Below are 23,227 nucleotides of genomic sequence, written 5' to 3' on the forward strand. Positions count from 1 at the left end.
ATCAAAACATTTTGCCTGGCTTTTACATATATTGAAAACTCACTGACCCGAACAGCTTTTTTTTTTCCCCCAGGTTTTCGTTTTCACAAGAAAAACTGTAGAGCCTTTCTTCACGCCATCACCTCCCTAGTTTTTCAGCTAGCAAGTGACCCATAACGGGCAGTGACCATTCGGCGTCTGAGCCTGTGCCTGCATGAGGGAGTGAAGGATTGGCCTCTGACCTCCCCTTTTTCATCCGTCTTTTGTGAACACCATGTGAACATGACTTATCTGTATATGCTTGCCCAACCCAAACAACGAAGGCACTTCTTAACTAGTATAGCTTGTGGTACAATTTTCACCTGTTTGGCAGTGCTTAAGAAGTGGATGATAAAACAAAACCTTGACTTGCCCATCAGCTTTAATGGGTGGGACTTCTGAAATCTTCTGAGGAGAGGAAGTTGAAGGGCGATGATACCCTGATGCAGGAATGGCCAGGATCGCACAGGCAGAGAGGCAAAATAATGAAGTGCTGAGTGTCAAAGAGCAGTGGTTCTTAACCTAATATTTAATGTTGTAAGACTACTTGTACCTTTATTTCAAGTAAACTACATGGCTTTGGATGCGTTCCAGGGCTTGGGATCATCTTTGTCCTGCATTTCCCACTACCATGCTCCTTGCAGCAGCAGAGCTGGCTGAGTGGTTGCCAGTCAGCCAATACTCCCAGCCCAGAGCTTTTGCCATTACTCTGAACCTAGAAACTTTTGGATGGCTAAACGCTGCAGTAGTTCACACTGCTACTCCTGCTTTTTTGTGAGCTTGGCCTTGATAAACACCTGCGGGCAGGGAGTCTTTGCAGGAGTTGCATTTTCAGCCCCTGGGAGCCATGGCCACTCGCTGAATGCTGTTTGCCATCCCCAATTTGACTGCCGCAGTCCTGTTCTCTATGATTACCCGTCTACGTGAGGTACAGTGTTATTTTTGGATTGCAGTGTACACAGATTTACATATGTGAAGTGGTACCTCATTGAGCCATGGGGCAAAATATTAACCCTCTGCAAGGAGTCAGCAGAGCTCAGTGCATCCCAGGTAGCGGCCCGTTGTTATTTGCTATTTTGCAATTATTACTGACTTTTCCTGTGTTTTGAGGGGAGCTAAGGCAAAACGTACTAGGTTATTGCTGTTTATTCCTGAATGCACATCCAATTTAATGTATTTTGAGGTTACCTTCTGGGAAATCAGGTGACTATTTGCTGTGAATCCCCATTCTGTCTGGCATTTAATTTTATGTATCATGGTATAAGGATTCTTCAGGACAATGGTGATAGTCATATGATTTAGTTTTAGGTAGTCCTGCAAGGATCCTTATGGGTCCCTTCCAATTTGAGATATTCTGCAATTCTATGATTCTGGTGCTGGACAAAGGTGAAAATGCTGCTCTCTGATTTTTCTTTCCCCTTCTGCAGATAATGGGACATAATCAATTGGATGGTTTACATGGCGAAAATACATTCTACTTAAATGAAGCTGTAGTATGTGTGTCTCTAAGCAGTCTCAACAGATCAGATTCTTCTCTTGTTTATGAAGATGGTGTGTATGAGCTGAACATCTCAAATTCTGATATAGCAAGGACTACTGAAAATCAGGTGGACCTCAAAATGGACACTTCTTGTCAGCCAACGTTAACCAGTGCACTGTGGAAATCCACTGGTCCTTACCAGCAAACGTCTTTTTCCTGCAAAAGCAACAAGGATGCCATTAATGATGGTAATTAACACTTTATTTAATTGACAAGTAGTATGGGCAGTTTGCCACCTCTCAGAATGAATAGTCCTAGGTACCAAGACAGCTTGGTAGCAGTGGAAGCAATAGATTTTGCTAAAACAATTGCATCCCACTTTGCAAGCTTGTTAAGGGTAGGTGAGAAAATGAACAGAAGACAAATACAGAAAACTTCTGGAAAAAAAACCCAAACCTCTCTGTGTCTGCATAACAGTACTTGGAAGGTTGTTCTCTCCAAATCCTTTCCCAATGCTTCTTGACTTGGTGGTTTTGTTGTTTTGTTTTTTTTTTTTTTTGCGAGCTAAAGTCACTCTTGCTGTTTTGAGTGCATTTTATTGGCTGTTTTAGAACATATGTGCATTAAGTGATGATTTCTAGTTAGAATAACTTTTAGAGCAGTGCTTGAGCTCCCATTTTTTTCAGCTGGCAATGCAGGATGAATTCTGTCCTCACATCAGCTGCATACAGGTCAGGTCACAGCAAAGACTGGTGGGCAGCAGGATCAGAAGTTGAAAACATACACAGGTACAATGTTTGTTAATTGTCTTAGGTCAAATCTTGAAGTTGTTCAAATAGAAAAAGTCCTTGATTAAGGAACTTGCTCCCTGATACTCCTTCTAAGTATTAAGCAGGCATCCACTACAGCCTTACTAGTCCTTGGTACATGGATTGCCAAAATAGCATTTTATAATCAAAGGTAGGGCAGGCTAGTCTCATCACCACAATCAGCAAACCAAGCTGATTAGTAAAAGAGATTAATATTTCTAAAAATGCCTAAATAATTAGCCTGGTGGAACTTGTTCTAGTTTGACTGAAGTTGTCATTTTAGTAATAGGTTAGCTAAGTTAGTGCAAATTTGAAAAGGAACACATACGTGGGTTTAAACCTCTCAAAAGTGGATTAGCTTGCACTGGCAAATGTTCAGATGCAAGCTAACCAGGATACTTTCTATTGAGCCCACATGAGAGCGTCTGGTTTAATTAAACTGGCTTGTACCAGTTTAATTGCACTGATTCTAAGATAAGCTGGTGGAGCTTCTGCAGGTAAAGATGCCCTTCATCTACAATGGGCCAGCTTTGTGTTCAGCTGCTATCACGGCATTTCATGTAGACATCCTTATTTTGCCCCGGTAAGAGGGCACCAGTACAGTCCCAGCAGCTTGGGAACCGGCACTGGCTACAAAGCCTGCCCAAGAGGCTACTATAAGTCTTACAGTATAAGTCTCTCTGGCTGAGTTACTGCCTTGATTGAGTCACAAGGTGCCCTTGGCGACGCAGTGCAGCAAATCCTTGCAGCATCCTGATGGTGCAGATGGTGCTGCGAAGCCCCCCGGCGTGTTGCTAGAGCAGGCAGGGCTGGGAGCCTCCCCACAGAGAGATGTGCCGTCACGTTCCACAGTCGCATTTGTGATTCGGAGGGTGACAAGAATGTTGTGCTCTGGTCGGGCAGTGCATGAGTCGGCACGATTCAGACTAGCTTCTGTCATGCATCAGGAGCCACTGTACGGGGAATGGGGAATGAGAAGAACGCTAAACTTCCCCCTGAAAGACAGATGGCACCCGAAGCCCCAGCAAATGGCTCTGCACATGGAAATGGAGTACATCACTTGTTCCTAAGCAATGTGAATCGAGCCGAGCAGTACGAAAGTTTCATACAAGGAAGTGGATTTCCTTTCTGTTGTTTTGCTTGGGTTTTGTTTTCCCGTACTTTTTCCCCCAGACAGCTTAGCAGAATTTAAGAAGATCTCTGAGCTTGTGCCTCCATTTCCTGACACCTCTGCAGGATATAGTTAGTTCTGATCACTGTGAAGCAAAACCAGCAGACATGCAATGAGAGAAAGGCTAGAAAGAATTTGAAAGTTATCTGAAACTTTTAATATTTTAACGTGGATGAATGTTTCATGACATTTTCCTGCATTTTTCAACCAGCTCTACGTATGAAGTCTCATAATCACCTTTCAACAAACATTCTTAAATAATAAGTCAAAATAGAACTAAGAAACAAATACTGAGTATGGTTTACTGGAAATAGCCATGTACCAGATACATACATGGCCAGATCTTGGATATAGTAAGTTTTGTGTGTACACAAAAGAAATTTTTTGGTTTTGATTAATTTTCCTAGAATTATTAGGAACCCTGTCAGAAGCCTGGTCTGTCAAAAAAAGCTTAAATTATTTAATGAGAAGCATCACCTGAACGCGTTGTCAAGGAGTTAATCCTGCTGCATTCTACTGTATGTTAAGTACTATGCAACTTAGCTTCATAAATATACTCAAATGGAAAAGGTTACAATCCTCCAAGTGCATAATTTTCCATTCATATTTTCTAAGGTAAGACATATGTCTCTTCACATAGCTAGCATCATGATTATATATCATTGTTTTATGTGTATGGGAGGGAACTTCACTAAAGACCTTGGGGCAAGTTCCCACAAAGCTGAAACTGGCACAAGTACACTCACTAGAAAAGGTGTGTCAGTCAACAGGAGGAAAATATGATTGAAAGAAAAATGTGTTAATGCTTTACACTAATGGTTATGAAATTATCTGCATGAAAGAAGACAAGTACTTTGGCTAATTAGGAATCAGGGGAAGCATAGGTTTTGTGTCAGCCTAGACTGAGAATTGAATAAATTACTCTTGCATTTAATTGACATGTCAGGTTAACTAGCCAAAGTGATGCCTAAGGATTTACCTATGGATTCACCTCTTTGATTTCAGGAATCAGTGCAATTTTAATTCTTTTGAGCTTTGAAGTGAACTGCATTGTTCACTGGTACTGCCTTTCATTTTTTTATTCGGGTGTTGTAGCTACAGGAATAGAGTTGAAAAGTGATAGATCTGGAAAGCTGCACTGAAACTTGATTGTGGGAGGTTTTTTTTCCCCCAGACATTTGCAGTGTTAGCATGAAGGAACTTTATGTGTGATGTAGGGAAAAATGTAGTTTAAATCTTTATGGGGAACATAGAAAAACCTGTGATCTCCATAAATGTCCAAATGCAAAACCAGGGAGCAAAAAGAGGGCTCTATTTGACTAATGTGATTTTAATCTATTTTAAAGGACAGAAATTTGTACATATATACATATAAGCAAATGAGATAGATTGATTTTGGCAAAATAATCTGTTTGTAGTGGTTTTCATCAAAGAAAGTGGTTTCTAGAGATGTAAAATATTTAATTTACAATCGAAAAAGCAAAAACCCCAGAAACAATGTGTAGTATCCTGTAACTCCGTTTTTTTTCCTTAGTCTTTATAAGAAATGCCCTTCTTATTCCTTAAGTCAGATTGTGCTAATGGTGATTGCTCTATTGAACCTGTTCTTAAAACTGTACATCAGATTCATTTGTTTTAGTTTCCCATTGGTAATTGAGATGAGGTTTAGAACAACACGTTATTTTTTGGTTACTGTAACATCAGTTATGGCCTAACGTTATTGTATAAAAGTACCTGCATATGTTTGCATCAGTGAGGTTGAGGAGGGTGCTATATGGGCCTGGCTCTTTTCTTGTATTTGGGTAAGATGAATTTGTTGCAGGCAGAAGAGGTATATAATGTAAAGCTGATGCAAGTGTGATAAAAAACAGGTGAAATGTGCTTTGCGCTACAGTGTTAAAAAGCCATCTGAAGACATATAAGCTGTTTCCCCCTGGTTCCAAGTCAGCATAGGATTTTGGCAAGGGGCGAAGCTCAGTAACTCAGGGCCTTATCCAAATAAGCATGGCTGCTGCTGCCAGCACTGGAGGTGGTTAATGGGATCCCATATTGAGGACTTTGTTGAATAAGATCACTTTTATCGTTTGGAACCTGATAAATAATGACTAGCTCCCACAAAAAAAGTCATCACAGTTCTGCATATGTGACTGTTGTGAGTTAACTTCTGTACTGTTGTTGCTGTATGAACTCTTCCTGAGCACATCTGACCCACTCATGTTCTGAGCTGGGACGTGATTGTGCCCTGTAGAGCACACACTTTACAAGTCTCCCATTTACAGAGCATCCTTGGTAGCCAATAGCAGGCCAACCCCTTACTACCTACAGAATGACATGTGAAGATGCTTTTCTGCCTATTTTGATTTTTTTTTTTAGTGTTTCACAATATTTTTAATAGTGCCATTTTTTCACTGTTTGTCCTGCACAGTGAGTGAATTCTTTCTGTTGTTCTTCCACTTGAGAAGAGGGAAGGAGGGAGATCTCTTAAAAGCAAAGGATGACATGACTGTGCAGCTCCCAGTTTGTCAGGGAGTCTCCTGAGCAGATGTGATATTTTGAGCAATTTTAAACTTTTTGTCTTTTTTAATTGAGTAGATGCCAAATTAAGAACATGCAATTAATTTCAAATTGCCCTTTCTGCATTCAATATATCCCTTCTACTCTTAGCATGGATGGCTGCATAGGTGACCACAGAACCCATTCAGTGCTCAACGTAAGTTATAATGAGAATAAAATGAAATGGTAAGATACAAGAATATGAAGTTGAGCATCAGCATCTCCCAAGTTCAAAATCGCATCCATTTATTAGAACAATAAGATCCTACTTTTAACTCTGCAACAGATAACAGCAAATTTGCCTCCTCTCCATACCACAGAACACCGAGTTTCGTGCTTTGCCATAAGACATCAGTGCCTGTGGGATACTTGGTGGAAGTGAATCACAGGGGAAGCATTTTTTTCCTCTTGGGAATAACACTGCCATTTGTTTAAACCAGATGGCAAAAGGGATTAAATCACATGGCAGTGTGATACCAAAGTGAAAAATATGTCGTTATATGTCATCTGCAATTAGTATATTTCAAGTAACACTTGCTTTTCAGCTCTGCAGCACTAGGGTTTTGTAGTTCTGTTACTAATTTTCTCATCTTAAAATACTTTTTCTCATTTCTGAACAGAACCACAGTAGATGCAGCAGTATTACATAACCTTCTAATTAAGGAAGTTAATGATGTTCTGGTTTTATTTTGTACTCTAATATAAGTACAGAATTTCCTATGTAATGCCTGCCTGATTTTATTCTTTCTAATATCTTCTCATTTAGAGCTTATCCATTAGGAGGGAAGTTTAAAGTAGTGTGCATCCTTAAGGTGATGAATGGAGTGAAGAAATTGTCCATCCCTGTCTTGAGGTACCACTGGTGTTGGTGTAAATCTGCACACCATACTCAGGGTTTCATTGCCTCAGACTTCTTAAACAATAACAGGATGATGGCCAAATCTTTCTCATTTTCCTTGTATTTATGGTTCCAGCAACTTCAGTGGAGTGGGTGTTGAAGTCAGTGGAATTACTGGCATCGATGAAAGTGAAATGATTTGGACCGTATCTCTTACCCGCAGATTTATTGTTTAGTTAGGTAAGGTTATTCCAATAGATATGGGTTTCAGTGAAGGAGAAGGAGGGAAAGGAGCACATTTCAAAGCAGAAGACCCTGGGGAGGGGGTCTTTTGTCAGACAGATGTTTTGTAGTGAAGCAGCTCCAGCTTGGAGTTGTGCAGGGCTGTGATTTTGTCAGCAAGTCCTCAGGGAGAGAGGTGATCTCTCAGGAAAAGCAGTCACAAAACAAGAGTCCTGCTAATTGTTGTTTCATGTCAGGAAGATACCTTGGGAGGTCCGTGTTTTCCTCCGGCAATGTGATCTGTGGGTGGAGACCTGGTTGCGTGCCCTGCTTTAGTACATTAAAAATGTTTTGTATAGGTTTTGTAATACAGTTAGAGCCTGAAATAGATGCACAAGTATGAATAAATAATGCATCCTAATGGCTGGGAGAAGCCGTTTATGGATGATCAAATTTTGCAAGATACTGAGTATGCAAACACACCCTGTAAAATCATGTCGCTGAATCACCAAGTGTATCTGTCTGGCTTATTTTGAAAAGTACAATCTCATTTTAATTATTTAGCATAATACTTTACATATACCAGGAAATGGCCTGTAGCATGTTGTGTAAAAGTAATGAAGTCTTAGTAATATGAAACCTCCTTAGCTCCTTAGCAGCATCCGCTGTTAAATATTTATTGAAAAACTGGGGAAGATTGTCTGTCTGTCTTTTACGGGCATTCATCAGAGGAGCACCCAATTGCCTTCCACATAAATTATATTGGCAGTAGCCAAACTGCTAGAGAAGACTTCATGGAGTGTCTTGTTCTGCCTCCCCAAATGCTTTAGAAAACTTTCCTTTGGGTGTAAATTTTTGGTGAGGCAGCAGAGGGGAGGAGCCTTTGTGCTGGTATGGAAGTTGTTTTTAGTTTGATCAAATAGGAAGAGTTCCAACAGTCACCACCAAGATTCCTTGAGTGTCCCTTTGAAGATTGATCAAGAGCTGGAACATAAATGATACAAAAATAAATGTGATTTGGCTGTATTCTTTTCGGGTCGGCCATAAAAAAAAATCAAAGAAACCCATGTGCCTTTAAAAGTCATTGAACATATTCTGTGTTAAAGAATACATGACAGACAGCGAAACTAGTGTATTTGGCAAGGATGAAAAGAGACTTTTTTTTTTTCTTTTTTTAATTGAGGTTGAGAATTGCAGGATAGTTATTAGTGACAGCAAGAACTGCAGAGAGCTGTCTGCTGTGCAGGGGAATTTGCCGTTACAGCACAGCTGCAACGGGAAGGGGATGGTCTAAGAAAGGCTTCTGCATTAAACACAGGCAGTTTTGAATTGAAAGTGCAAATGGATGCAGGAGGGTATTTTAAAATATAGCATCACTTTTTTTTCTGCTGTGGGGATGTGGCCTGCTCTCTGGAGTGCTGGGATGGGACTGGTGCAGAGCTGCAGCAAGTGAAGCGAGGGGGTGGGAAGGCAGCGGAGGCAGTCGGACCAAAGCAGAGCCAGGGTCTACAGAGGCGCAGCTGCAGGACTGAATACAACTTGTAGTAAAGGCAAGGTAGAAGGAGCTGGAGATGAATTCAGGCTTAAGGGTAAGACCAGTGTTTACCAGAGAGAAGTGGGAGCAGAATAAAGGAAAGTGGATCCAAGTACGTTCCATGCACTCAAGGCTGATGGGATGAAGGCACATGCTCATTTGATAATTGTGCTTTTTTCTCGCTTTGATGTACAGTTTTCCCTTTAGCTTTTATGCAAACTGTTTTCACAGCAGTTCCACGTCCACAGAGCATTTAGCAAAACAATTAGAAAGGGCACACATTTCAAAATACTTGATCACACCCTGAAACTTCCTATGCTTACGATGCAAAACTTGGGGAATGTGCAGCGTTTCAGTTGTTGTTGTGTTTTTCAATGACTTCAAGAAGAAAACATCAGTGCATATACTTCCTGCCAACCTGACTAAAAATGGATGAAAAAGGCTGTGCTAGTACTCAAACTGCAGTCAAAAATAGCGACTATTTACCTGTGTTTTGAGCTAGGGGAGAACAAGTATCTCCGTAACTATCAGATAAGAGGCTTCTCTCAGATGCTCGCTCTTACAGTAATGCCCATATTTTTTCTGTATTAATCAACAAGCAGCAGCTTCTATTAAAGGGTAGGATTAGCGTGTAGTTGATTTGAAACAGGTGCTTCGCCTTATTTTTTGCTTCTGCAGCAATTCTGTATATTGGATTAGTATTCCTCTGCCACTTACTTTGAGTTTTGATCTCGTCAGCTTTTATGAGTAAGAAGTGATGGATCTGGTCTGTCCTTGGGAAACTACCATATGAAACCAAGGTGCTTAGGAGGAGCCTTGAGAGTGTTTTATAAATGACCTCCCCCTTTTGGTTTTTGTAACAGAGCAGCCCTTCTGCTACTCAAGAAAGTGTTTGTCAGAGTCCAGAGCACACTCCTTTGTGTTGCACCTGAAAGACTGGCCAAAAGCTGGGGACTAAACTGATTGCTTGCCAAAGTCTTTGATTTAATATTTATTTCAAAGCAAAATTGTAGTTTAAAAAGCAAAACAAAACCAAACCAAAAACCATCCATAAAATATGAAGGAAAGTTAATCAGCACAATAATGTCTGTCTGTGGTAACAGAGAGCTCAAAGGAATAGTTTTGATGTGTAAATGTCCCCTTTTGGTTTCAAAGGGAGTGAATTCATCTGCCAGAGACACTGTTTTTTCAGGGTTAACCCTAACTGTTTCTCTCTTGGGGAGGGAATGAGAAGAAGCTTCACCTGCGGGGTGCAAATGGGGACCGCAGGCCAGGGAGACGTGGGGACATGCTGGCTGGCGGCAGAAAGGGGGACTGGTTTCATCGTCTCCCCAGTCTTTGGAAACGTTGTTTGGGTCTGTATAGGAATTCCGTTTCCCCAGCAAAGATTCAAGCAGTATCGTTACCCGCTGACCCCAGTTTGTTTTGACTTCGGCCTGCTGGCCAAATGTCTTCTGCAGATTATGGGGCGGGGAGGGAAAGAGTTGCAGCCCACTTCAGATATGCCTGAATGAAGAGGCTGCGGGAGTTCCCCGCTGCTGTTGTCAGCGGATGGATGAGTTGCCCCTGCCCCTGGAGAGGCGCCCTGCGTGGGATGGAGCACGGGGCCTGCGCCGGCAGCTGGTCACGTTCCTTGTGATCCTTTGTAGGAAGGGTGTTCTTGGGGTTTTATGGTTATTTTCTCTTGATCATTTGAGTGCAGCTGTGTTTAATGAGCTGGAAAAGAAGTAGGTCAATAAAACATGTGTTCGTTGTTAGCAGAATACCTGTTGGACCATGTGTGTGTCTGTAATTGACCATCTAAAGCTTCAAAGCTTAGCACAAAGACAATTTAATAGAGAATTCATACCTAAATAAATTAATATTAAGCAGAAGCAGACAGCTGGCAGGCAGTATGCCCTGCCTAGGTGAGACTGTGGGTATTTAATGCACAGACAAGTTATGATTTCAAGTCAGACCTATTTTTAAGTCTCTCTTATTGATATGCATTAAAAAACTGCATGCCAAAAATAGTTTAGAAGCTGTGTGCTTTAAAGCCAACACAACTGATAACACAGTTCTGTAAGCAGGTTAAAACTTTAAATTATTTGAACCTAGGGGCGTGCTGTGAACTTGATGTTAAAGTGGTATCACTGACAGTGTCTGAACTTGAGGTGTTTTTAAAATCTTTTCTTTGATAACACCGGTGTTAGAACTAGTGTGTTTACCAGGCTTTAATAAAAGATGGCTGCATCATCATGTGACTGGAGCTTTAAGACAAGTATCAAGTACATGAGTTGGAACCATTATGGAGCTTTATGATAAAGCAATTTCAGTGGAATAAATCTAAATTTTGTCTCAGCCAAGAATTTGATCCAAATTCTCTGGACCAAACTTCTCTAAAGAATTATGATGCAAAACCTGAAAACTGAATTGCATTGTTTTACCTAAGCCAGCTACTAAACAAAGAACAGAAACATGTAGAATAATGGCATTTCCAGTAACTACCATGATCAAAACCCTAAAGTACAGACGTGAAGAGTTACATTGCAGACCTTATTCATCAGGGGCTTTGAATTCTTTGTGTTCTCTGTCTTGTAACAAAAAAAAATGCACCAAAAGCTGATGAGACTAATTAACATAGGATCTATTGTGATATAATTGTTCATCTGCTTTTTGTGAAAAGACCTCTTATTTATGAAGGTGCTTGTTTGCCTAAGAAATGCAGCTGCTGCTTTTTCACTGGGTTGGGCTGGTTAAAAGTAAATAGCAGCATTAAAATTCTCAGATTGATTTCCCACCGTATTCAGTCAGCTGGGAAGTGGATTAGGCTCCCCTTTCCTTGGTTGCTGCAGGGTCAAAATAACTTTCCCAGTGTTTTTTGAGACCTGGTACCAAATTCTGTTCCCACTGTGAAATCGTATTTACTGAGGTGCGAAGGCCTGGTTCCTAGATGGTATTTGAGATCTCGACTTGCAGTGGAACTGCTGGGAATTATCCTCAGATCCTCAAAACTTATAGATTGCCTTTTTGATACCAAGTGGTCTGAACCAGTGCTGCAGCAGCGACAGCGATGTCCGGGCTGTTCCAGGGTGAAGGGCTGCACTGCCCTGGCAGGTCCCGTGCTGCCAAGTGGTGTTCCCTTTCTGCCACCAACCATCAGTTCCATAAATAACTGAACCTGCCGTGTGGAAAATCCATTGCAAATTAGGAAAGTCTTAGCAGGCACTGCAAAAAGCACTCAAACCCCATCACAGTGCCTTTCACCAAGAGAAAAGGGAGAGGGGCTGAGGTGCCTGGAGTTCCCTGGGAAGTCGGCTGTCACTAATGAACCTGCGTGGAAACCACTGGGACCATCGTTAGAGACAAAGAGGTGCCGTGGGATTTGCCGGTGGGTACTTTCATTGGAGCTCATGGGAGTTAGGCTGCCGTTTGCTATTGAACTGTAATGGCAAATGAGAGCCTGTTACCCTTGAATTACTTTGAATATCCCAGGCCGGGTAGACTTAGCACTGGTTTTTAGGTGCCTGCTTGTGCTTTGCATTATGCATGAGTGCTAGTGGGAGGATTAAATGCAGCAGCTCTGCCACTTCAAATAGCTTTGGCCTGAAGTTGATGTGTCAGCTGTCAGTCTAGATGAACTTGGTATAAAAACTGGTACCAGATATTATAAATAAATGGTAAACCCAAAACCTAACTCTATGAATTATTTTCAGAGTCTTGAGAATCTTTAACGTATTTGTTGCTAAAAGTGGCATAACTCTTTATTTAATGAAAATTTTGTTTTGTAAAGAGGGCCAATGTGTGACACGAGTCACAGCAAATTAATTCAGTGTATATATGCAGTTTCTGCATAATCTCCACCGTCCCCCCTTTTTTTTTTGAAACCGCCAGGAAAGAAAAAAACCCAAGTATACAACCGGGTCTGACTGCAGAGCTGACTCAGCTTTGAGCAGGAGTTTGAACCGGAGGCCTCCTAAGAGCCCTTCCAACTCGAATTATCCTGTGATGCCGTGAAATTAGGGTCAGAGCTGGAGGAGAAAAAACGAGGGCTTTCTATTAAAAACACAGAGATTTAGGAGCGGTTTTTTTTTTTGCCTGGAGTGTTTCTTAGAGCTTTGTTAATGTCTTCCTATCCTTCCCATAATCATCACTGCGGGCACTACAGGCTTACCTGAAGAGCTGATGCTCGGGGGAGAGAGAGGAGGGGTGAAGGAGAAAATCTCTGGCATTTATTTGATGTGGAAGTGCTTACATCCTATGACAAGAGACAGAAGGTGAGAATCAGTGTGACTAATGAATTGTTTACTTGGCTTTTGTATCCCGCCCCCCATTCCTCCCCCTCTCCAGGAGCACGGGCTGTGTTTGTTTTGGTATGTATTGATCTCAGATTCCTGCAAATGCCATTGCTTTGTCCTTCACCTTCGAGCAGCTTATGCGATGCCACTAATCCTGTCTTTTAGTGCTACAGGAGGGGTAGGGTATGGTAGTTAGGATGCAGAATGCCACTTTTTTTTTTTTTTTTTTTTCCTGTTTCCCATATAACATTAGCACATTTTTAGCCAGGAGTTGTCGTTTGGACCCAGATCCCATTTGGAGAACTGGAGTCCCCTTAGAAACTCCCGTGAAAGCTGGTCCCACATGCTGCAGGCCTGCAGGTTGGTGTTATTGTTAAATATATTTAGGTTGTCTAGAAAAGTATTTTTATTTTGGGGGAGTAGAGTGTCTCTCTGTAGTTTCCTGATACCTGTCCTCATGGTACCAGAGCTAAACTCATGGAAAACAGGGTGGAAAAACTGGATTTGTTTTTAATTTGGCAGTATGTGTCCGTGTGCATGAAACAGTTTGTGATTTTTTTTCCAGAATTTGGTAGAAACATCCTTTAACTCCTTTTGAGAAAATTGGCGGGGGAGACAACAGGGAATGCCTCGGTTTTCTTTCTTTAATGAAATGTTCTCAGCTGAGATAAAAAGGAATTAAGTGGTATTTTTTGCTGCGGTGTGGTACTGCTGGGCTGAACAGGCTCTAGGGCCCCAAAATGTTGAAGTGCTGTCACAGGTCACCTAGTACCTGGCCTCCAGCCTCTTTGCTGGGGAATTTGACCAGCCCAACATTGAAAGAGTGGATTTTTCTGGTCCGCTCTTCAGTTTTGTCTATGTTATACATGGTGCAGCTGAGGATATGGCTATGGCTCTTTAGGAGAGAGTTACGTGGAGTGTTGTAGGAGAAATAAATTTTGCATGACTGAGAAGAAGTTAAAGGATGTTTCAGTTTGCCCATAAGCTCCAAGGGCTGGGATGCAGTGAGATGCTGACAGCCCTTGGCCGCTGCAGAAGTGGGAGGGAGCGGGGACCTGGGAGTCTCACAGAAGACCCTGCGGGAAGGGTCTGAGCCACAGCTCAACTTCATTAAAGCTTTGGAAATCTGGAATTATTTTCTGCACTGATATAAATATGAAGGAAAAATTGTGTTCCTTAGGTGTCAATGAGCAAGAGGAAGGCTGTGGCTGGGTGCAGTCACCTTCGCTTGTCCTTTCTGTGGCAGGGGTGCAGGATCAGGGCAGCGGGCAGAGCCCAGCCCAGGCAGGAGGGGCGCAGGCAGGGGCAGTGGGGATGCTTTTGCTGGGTGCTGGTGATGTGGGTGCTGGTCTGGTGGGCGCGCTGTTGAGCTGAACACAGCCTGGCCAACCATCACTCGGTAGGTTGGAAGGGAGCAGAAGAAAGGATAAGTAAATGCTGAATTTAAAGAAAGGGAATAGTACAAAACTCATTTGGTGGCCAATGTTGGCAGGTGAGTTAGAGTCAAAGTGAAGGAGGCTTGTAAAAGGCTGATGGTTCTTATTTACTTAGCTTTTGATCCATACTGAATTCTGACTGTCAGTGTAGTGCGGCAGAGGACAGGCCTGGAGAGGGGCTGGGGTGGTTCCCGTACCCTGGCTACCTGGAGACCACGGGAGAGCTTCCTGGCCATTGCTTTCTGGTAGTAGCCCCCTTCACCAGCCCTGCTCTGCCTTGCTGTCTACATGGATAATTGGTTTGTTCTCCTTTGTGTGGTTTTCTTTTTTTTTTTTTTTTAGCATCCTCAGCTCCTGGAGTTCTGTAGTAAGCAGCAGCTGATGCTGTCAAGGCTGGTTCTGGAGGGTTCTTCCCTGTTTTGGGAGAGCATTTAAAGAGGAGGATTTCTCCCACCCTTCTCCTGCTTAGGGCCAAGGGCAGCCCAGTTTCCCAGTGCTGCACTGGGGAGCTTGGGGGAGGCTTCTTGGCAGCTGTTGCTGCTCTGCGTAACAAGAACCAGCGCTGGCTGGCGGATTGGTCCCCTTTCCCCACTCTCCCTTCACCTGAGGCTGTTATTACGAATTCTGGCAGTTCTTCCACCCTCCCTGAGCAGCTGCTCTCGGGGCGCATTGCAGTGCCGCCTGCGATACCAGCTGGTCTCCTGGCTCGGCTGCTTCCAGCATGGCACCAGGCAGGGAGACAGCAGGCATCCTCCCCACTGGCAGGCTGAGTATGTCGTCCCAGGGACACATTGTGCTTTTATTAGGCAGAGCCTGCGTTGAGTGCCACCCGAAGCGCAGCCAAAACCAGCCCCTTCCCTTCTCAGTTGGATTAAGCACAACTTTTCCAGCCTGAGAAGCCACTCGTCACCCCAGTGGCAGCTGGGCTCTCACCTCCTGGGTACTCTCCTGCTGCTCAGGGTCTGCGGATGCAACAGAATTTAAAAGGGGGGGGGGAAAAAGAATAAAAAGGCAGCTAAACTAGTGATAAATCATTTATTTCGATAGTGACAGAATCTGATATGTTTTTCTAGAACGCTGTCAGTTTCTACACTGCTGCGTAGAGTTGTAACAGTTAATGAGAAATGGTTTGGAAACAGCTACTGTTTTAATTGGTGAAGCAATTACTGTTTAGTTTTGATGGTGGAAAATAACTGCATGTAAGGTGTTTCTCTTTCTTTTCTGGGTTTTTTCAAATTTGTAATTAGGCTTCTCCAATTATGTACTTCATAAACTTTGGAAACAGATCTTTCAAATAAGTGCTTACTGCCTGGTATTCTTATGCACATAACTGTTAAGGTGAATAGACTCACAGGACTTAAAAGGAATATTAATGTGGGTAAAATTACCCTGAACTATAAGTGTTTAGAGGTTGAGGACCTTTCACTGTTAGGGCTCTTTTTAATAAATAAATAAAACTGAAGTATCTAGTTTCCATAAGAAAAGTGGATGTAGGATATTTCTGGTTTTCTTTTTTTTTTTTTTTTTTTTCTGTTGCTGCAAATTGTAATCTTTTTCTAATATGGCTGTCAAAAAGAAGTAAATACAAAAGTCATCTTCAACAAAGTAGGGTTTTTTGAGTAACTTAGGGAGTCAAATCTTGCTGTGTTATGTATTGCAAATAAGTCACCTGCAATCAAGACTTACTCTGGATTTTCACCAAGACCAAAACGTGATCCTTTAAATCCAGTGTAAAACAGTAAAAGAAAGGGAATTTGGGATTCATTTTCTTAACAGCCTGTGTCATCTCACTATGATGAAGCACTGCTTGTGTATAAATACCTTGCCCCTGCCACCGACCCTGCAGTCTCAGCAGCAGGTATAGCATACGTGTGGCTTACGCTGGGAGCTGCAGCCCCAAAGCCCATTCGCTCCCCCCAGCTGTGTGAATATCAAAGAGGAGAAGATGCTGAAGGCAGAGGCAGCAATACGATGTGTTCCCACATGCCCATCGCATAATCATCTCCCACCGCTCCACACGCCCCGTGGCAGGGAGCAGCCGGGGAGCCGAGGCTTTGCAGGGTGCCAGCGAGCTGGCTTTGCCTTAAACTCCTGCCTCAGTGAAGAGACTGGTGAAAGCCACGTGCATCAGGGGAATGCTAGATGTGGACAGGTGTCATTTTAAATTGCCACCAGCTAAAGTGACACAGCATGTGAAACCCCCCAAATCTCCTTTATAATAGATTTTCATTGCACATAACATGTGAGAAGGGGTAAGGACTGGAGCAGGCATGAAATGTCTTTTAGCTCTTGGCACGAATGGCCAAGGCACTCTGAGGACCCCAGTGCTGGGTTTGCTTGCTTCTGGTGTTACCCATGCTGTGGGAGGGGTGCCGAGCTCCCCTCCTTCCTGCAGAGTCCTTTTTGCAGAGGAAATAATGAAAAGTTAACCCTCCTGATGTAATAGCAGAGGTTGGTCGGGCCAAGGTTACAGTGAAAAGTATTGCAACATGTCCATTGCAGACTTCTTTCATCCCTAGGTATGAGGATACACACTCCCTTGTTGTGCAGCTTGTTTTTATGGTAAAAATTGCTTTGCAGAAGTACAAATGTAGAAAAGCTAAGTACTAAGGTGTAGTTCCTGAGAGCCTGAAGTGGTACAGAAAGCTGACTAGGGAGAAAACCCAACTGTGGTTATTTTTTTTTTAAAGTAGTGCACAGATCATCACAAAAGCCTTCAGAGCTCAGTGCTGGAAGACATGTACCTGACTCCTTCGAAGTGTTGAAGGCCATGCTGGATGGGCCTCTGAGCAATCTGGTCTAGTAGAAGGTGTCCCTGCCCATGGCAGCACTGTTGGAACTAGATGGTCCCTTCCAACCCAAACCATTCTGTGATTCTATGATTCTCTGCATTTGCAGGAGAAAATTGGAAAGGTAACAAATTAAAATCCCTGTGAAATAATTTCTTAGTGTTTGGGTGCAAGTATTATCTCCATGTCACACCTAAAGGATTGAGACAAGAATAGAGTAGGTAGTTTGTTCAGGTAAACACAGATAAAATTGGCAGAAAAAGCTGAAAGTTTACACATCTGTTACAGACTGAAAGTGGCAGTCAAGTAGACTTTTAACTGGCTTTACTCAGTTGATTCTTTTTCATCCATAAAAGGAAGGATTGCAAATAAAATTCTGTATAATAATGGAAACGATATTAATTTTACAATTGTGTTATTACTAATAAAGGTACTAATTATGTGCTGTATGTTTCCCTCCAGCCCAACTCTGACAGCATTTATGCCTGTCTGTTATTGTATGTCTGGTTAGTGAAATATGGATATAAATATATTTTATTGTAAAAATAGTGACAGTGATCATCCCTTGGATGATGGTGGACAGACTTGAACGAATTTCAGTGAATTTGGGTAAGGTACCTCTCACCAGGCTGTAGTATAATTTGTAATACAGCAGTGTATTTTTCCTATTGCACTTTCTAGGCAGGTGCAGCAAACTAGAAAATGGTGCTAATGAAAAAGTCAGAATTTGCTCTTTACGACGGCATGGGCATGGCAGAAGATGCATTGTCACATGTCTTCTCTTGTGCATTACAGATCTGAATGCATCACAGACCCAGAGTCTCCAGATGAGCATTCCAAACCAGGGGTCCATCCAGCCGCCACAGGTAGACACACTGCTGCTGAACCACCAGCCTGAGACCCTGCAGGATGCAGAAAGTGGAGGCAGAGTAGAGGAGAAGATCGTTTACCTCTGATGGCTTGTTTTCTAATCTCAGTAGCACTTTGAAAATACAATTGTGTTTGCTTTTCTAAATGTTCGTAGTTGCTCTCTGTATGACCAAATGGCTTTAAGGATAGTATTTAATATTCAATGCAAGATTTTCCCCGTGATAAATATAACAATTAAGTTATTTTAAAGCCTGTGCTTTATAATCTGTAATTTATGCCATGATTTCAAATGCTTTGCAAGAAGCAATGGGTGACAGGGCAGACATAACATTTTAGAATTTTAAAGATGCCACCAAGAGCTGTGAAAGCTAGTGTTGATTTTCTCTTGAGTCCCCTTTTTAAAAGGGCAAGCTAAAAGAGATGGGCCTGCTATTTGAGATTTCAGAGTATGGATCAGTAACCTTGTAACAGTTGTGATATAACAAGAGAAGACAGCAATGTAAGAATGATGGCTATAGTCTTTGCTGAAATGTGCTATGTACCCTTAACTATCAGGTCATTTGCCTTATCCTGTCGCTCAGGATGTTTTCTATGGTCTCAACATAATTGCATGATTGTAAGTGTTTGTTCATGTCCCAAAGCTTATCATCCTTTTGGTACTACTGCCAGTTTCTGTGCAGATGCTGTAAATCAGTTTGTTATTGTTTTGTAACTGTACCTCATTTCAGTAAGTGCCCTTATGCATTAAAATTTACCAGATGAAACCATCTCACTGGTGAAAAGAAAAGAAAAGAAAAGAAAAGAAAAGAAAAGAAAAGAAAAGAAAAGAAAAGAAAAGAAAAGAAAAGAAAAGAAAAGGGAAAAATAGTAAGCTTTAACAGAACCCTTCTGAAACTCTGCTGCTTTCCCATGTAGGGGTGAGCTAGCTTCCTGCTTTCAGGTTCATGGAATCATCGGAGCGTCAGGCAGTGAGAAACCAAGACCTGTTTTGTGCCTTTTTGGCTTTCAGAAATATTTGTACACTTCTGCTGAATTGAATAAATGTTCTGTGCATTTCTGCAAAACTGTAACTTTGATTCATTGTCAGGTCACAGTATCACAGTATCACAGTATGCTAGGGATTGGAAGGGACCTCAAAAGATCATCTAGTCCAATCCCCCTGTCGGAGCAGGAACACCTAGATGAGGTTGCACAGGAAGGCGTCCAGGCGAGTTTTGAATGTCTCCAGAGAAGGAGACTCCACAACCTCCCTGGGCAGCCTGTTCCAGTGCTCTGTCACCCTCACTGAGAAGAAGTTTCTTCTCAAATTTAAGTGGAACCTCTTGTGTTCCAGCTTGAATCCATTACCCCTTGTCCTATCATTGGTTGCTACTGAGAAGAGCCTGGCTCCATCCTCATGACATTCCCCCTTTATATATTTATAAACGCTAATAAGATCACCCCTCAGTCTCCTCTTCTCCAAACTAAAGAGACCCAGCTCCCTCAGCCTTTCCTCATAAGGGAGATGCTCCACTCCCTTAATCATCCAGAGGTCCTCCAGAGAAGTTTGATAATTGGAGGGAAAAAAAAAAAAAAGAAGAAATCTCCTTGCCTGGTTTGCACTCCAGCCTGCTGCAGATGCTTCTGCTTTGGTCCAGCGCAGCCAAAGCTGAGCTCCAGGCACCTCAGCCGGCAAAACCAAGGAATTCCTTATTGGAGCAGGGGTGGGCAGCCCCCTGGATCGTCCAGGTGCTGCGTAGCGTGGCTGACGGTACCGGTACCGGCAGCGGTGCAGCAGGGATACAGCTGCACAGCCCCTGTGTCAGAGCTGCCTCACATCTGCCCAGCTCACGGGCAGAGGAGCGCAGGATTGCCCCTGGCTCTTTGTCTGGGCAAGCCCTAAGCGTCATATGGTTTGCATTTTACCCTAAGCCTTGCGTTGTGCAAAATCTTTTGCAGGGGGCAGAATTTTAGATAGTAGGGGCTTGTCAGCAAGGGTTTCCTGATGCGGAGGATTCTTTGCCAGGGACTGGTGTGCTATTGGGGATATTCAAAAGCAGAGCTTTTCGAGTTGCATCTTACTGGGCTACCGGACTGGCTGTTTGGTTGGTATCTTGGGCTGACAACTGAGCGTCTGGCCTTCTTGACGAGCAGGACCTGATTCCCAGGTGGTATTAATTGGTGTGCCAGTGTCATCAAGGAAAGATTGGGTCTGCAGATGAATTTTCCAGTTTCTACTTCCAGCCTTCAAGATTCCTGCTCACCTAACAGCAATATGTCTACTTATAAGAGAAAAAAACTTTTCAGAATTTCAGGAAATGTTTTACCTTCTTTACTTTTCACAGTTAAGGCTAAAATTAAAATGGGAATCCAACCTCTCTTAAGGGTCCTACAGTAAGGACAGTCCACAGCCTCTCACTTTTACCAGTCAGCAATGAATTCAGAGTTGCCATCTGGACAGCTTTTTGGCAAATTTCTGAATAGCCAGACCAGTTTCTTGGGATGCAGTATATCCCAGGATATGTGTGTTGCTGAGGGACCAGCCGGAATTTGGGAAAAAATGAGTAGTTTTCTCCGCAATTACTTTCTCTGCATTTTATTACGCCTTCGCTGAAACATCTGGTGCTGGTTACTGTCAAATCCAAGCTGCTGGATGGATAGCCGCTGTCCCAGCCTGGTGTGGGAATTCTCGTGTAAGTGTCTTGCCACTGGGAGAGGAAGAGAGGATACTGCTTCTCTCATCAGTTTTAATTGAGGGGCTGGGAGTCAAAAAGCGGCTGGCCGGGACTTCAGCTGTTGTGCAAATTCCTCGAGTCCCCTAACATCAGGCAGCATCTTATTTTGCTCACCTGTGTTTACAGTAAAACTTCTGGCACTTGAGGAAGGCAAAGGCAGGAAACAGGTGGCCTCTAGATTTAGGTATTTTAATTGTAGAAAATGTTTAAGCTATAGGCCAGTATGGTCTCGGCAGGTGCTCTTTATAACAAGATGTATTGTGCTCCCCTGAACTCTGACCATTATTTAGGCATTTCTTAATACTTAGCAGAATTTAAATGCAGCCCCAGTGAGACTCAGCCGTTTTAGCAGGCTGCATTTTCAGTCAGGCAGGCATATATTCATGATTCATCTTATTTTTTAATTAGAAAAATATATTCAGAAGTTCTCCCCTTGACCTCTATTATATTATTGTGAAGTGGGGTTATTTGTAAGGCCTGTTGTTTTTATTTTTAACTCATCCCATATATTTTGTTTTCTTTTTGCCATACTTTTCCAGGCATCTTGCCTCTGAAAACTCAAAATCGAATTTAGTCATCATTTCAGTGTTTAATTTAAAGGAGCAGTTTCTGTACTGCAAATCTTCACTGCACTGTGCTGGGCTTTCTCTTTGTTTTTTTTTTCTTTTTTTTTTTTTTAACTTTCTTCCATCATTTAACAAAGGGGGAATTTCTTTACTGTAATACCTAGACTTTGTCCAGCGTTTTCTCCTTATGTTGTTGTATGCTAATAAAGCTGTCATATCTAACAACTTTGAGAAATTTTTTTAAGGGAAACTTGCAACAAAGCTTTTTCAGCAGATCTATAAAAGTGGTAAAGAAGGAATTAATAAAGAGCTCGCTCTTACAGTAAGCTGGATCCAGAACCTTGGTTTTATGCATTCAGTCATTTACAGAATGAGGCCAGAGTACAGCATCACTTGGCTGCTGTTTGAGTATTAAGGTAAACAACACAGCTGCATTTTAAAGAGAGTTTTCACAAAGCTTGTGCATGTAATTTTCATACGACTAAATTAAATACAGATTAGACTCTCAGCAAAACTCCCCAAAGATTGTTTACTAAAGTGATTAAAAAAAAATATCTGTTAATGTTTGCCATGTAAGGAACATGAATCATTTTACTTAGAGTGCCCTGTGGGCTGCATTAATTTATACGCCATCCATTTGGGTTAAAAAAGTGTGTAAGATTTTTCACTGCAGCTTAATCAAGTAGGTGCAAATTCGGTAATAATGTGCCATAACACTGGTAAAATCACGTTCATGGTGTTCATTCAGAGAAAAACAAAGAAGCTGTGCTGTGCTAAGTAACATGTACAACTTGCTCTGAATTTTGAAAACAAGGGAGAGTTGCAGATGAGGCATTTTTCCTTATGTATTTGATGACAAATGGGGAAATAGCGTGGCTTCTTGGATACCTTCTAATGAATATTCTGTTTGAAAAGGATTCCAACCCCAAATCCTTCCCATGCAAAGCCTTCACTGTGCCCAGTTTGTGTTACAGAGGCAGAAAGAGCATAGGTTGTGGGGCATTAGCACACTGTAACAGGTTGGATGTCTGCTCTTTCTTATGGAATTGCAGTGACTTTTTTTGCCAAGGTAAATGGATGTATTTGTTGTTTTTTTCATCCCTAGCAAAGATCTGTACATAGAAGCACTGCAGAAGTAGCTGTGAATATTCTTGATAATCTTAGTCATAAGGACAGCTACATGTTAACCTCCTAAAAGGTTTTCCTGTCTTGCTGCCGGGTTTTGAGATAAGACTGTGAGGATGGCCTGAATTCAATGGCTTGAATTTTGCATAAAGGGTCCCTTTGGCAGGCTGAGGTGAAACTGTTTCATTTCTTCAGTATAAAGGAAAAACCTCCAACGATAACCTTGCCGGCATTAATCTAAAGTGTTCTTATTAATACCTTTGCTCTGCGAAAGTGCACCAGGCAGTAGACTACTAGGCTTCTTGTATTAGGAGACCACCAAAGACTAAGAGGATTGTGGAGGAATTTGCAAGTGTTTTGAAGGCCATGGTGGTGAAATGGTCCAGGTATATCATCTGGGAACGTCAATGTTTTTCACTGTAATGCAGAGCAGTGCTGGCAGCAGCTCTATCCAGGTTGGTAGTAGGCTTTCAAATTCCCAGAGAGCTAAGTTTCCTATCCTCGGGATCAGCTGTGCAGAAACTTCTTCCTCTTCTCCTCACTTGCTCAGTCTTAGGCTCAGATGAGGATTTCCCACCCCTTACATGGAAGGGCTATGCTACAGGCAGGTCTGCAGCACCCATCAAATTCTGAGGTTGGGTCTTGAAATATGCTGGTTGGAGACCAGGAGGAGAGAAAAGAAACAGGAAAAAGGCACTCTGGGTACAGAGAAGGCAGGAAAAGTGTCCCCTACCCTGGGATATTTTCTAGGCTCCTTCATGGAACAAGTTTTTTATTTGGAGAAAAAAAAACAGTAATTATCACACTACTTATTGTTTGTTAGTC

At 42.3% G+C, this 23,227-nt stretch overlaps 1 protein-coding gene across 1 annotated transcript in view; it reads left to right on the forward strand.

Moving 5' to 3' along the window:
• ARHGEF28 (Rho guanine nucleotide exchange factor 28) overlaps nucleotides 1–19,163 on the forward strand; it is a gene marked incomplete at its 5' end in the record, with an annotated part of 118,329 nt that extends 99,166 nt beyond the window's left edge. Inside the window, 2 exons of the mRNA XM_082497905.1 lie at nucleotides 1,446–1,746; nucleotides 17,923–19,163. Of these exons, the coding sequence (XP_082354031.1) occupies nucleotides 1,446–1,746; nucleotides 17,923–18,083 (462 nt within the window). The 3' untranslated portion in view covers nucleotides 18,084–19,163. The remainder of the gene's footprint in view (nucleotides 1–1,445; nucleotides 1,747–17,922) is intronic.
• Between the last annotated feature and the right edge of the window lie 4,064 nt (nucleotides 19,164–23,227).

This window comes from Vanellus vanellus (genome assembly GCF_965231255.1).
Source record: "Vanellus vanellus genome assembly, chromosome: Z".
In the NCBI taxonomy this organism is placed as follows: domain Eukaryota; kingdom Metazoa; phylum Chordata; class Aves; order Charadriiformes; family Charadriidae; genus Vanellus; species Vanellus vanellus.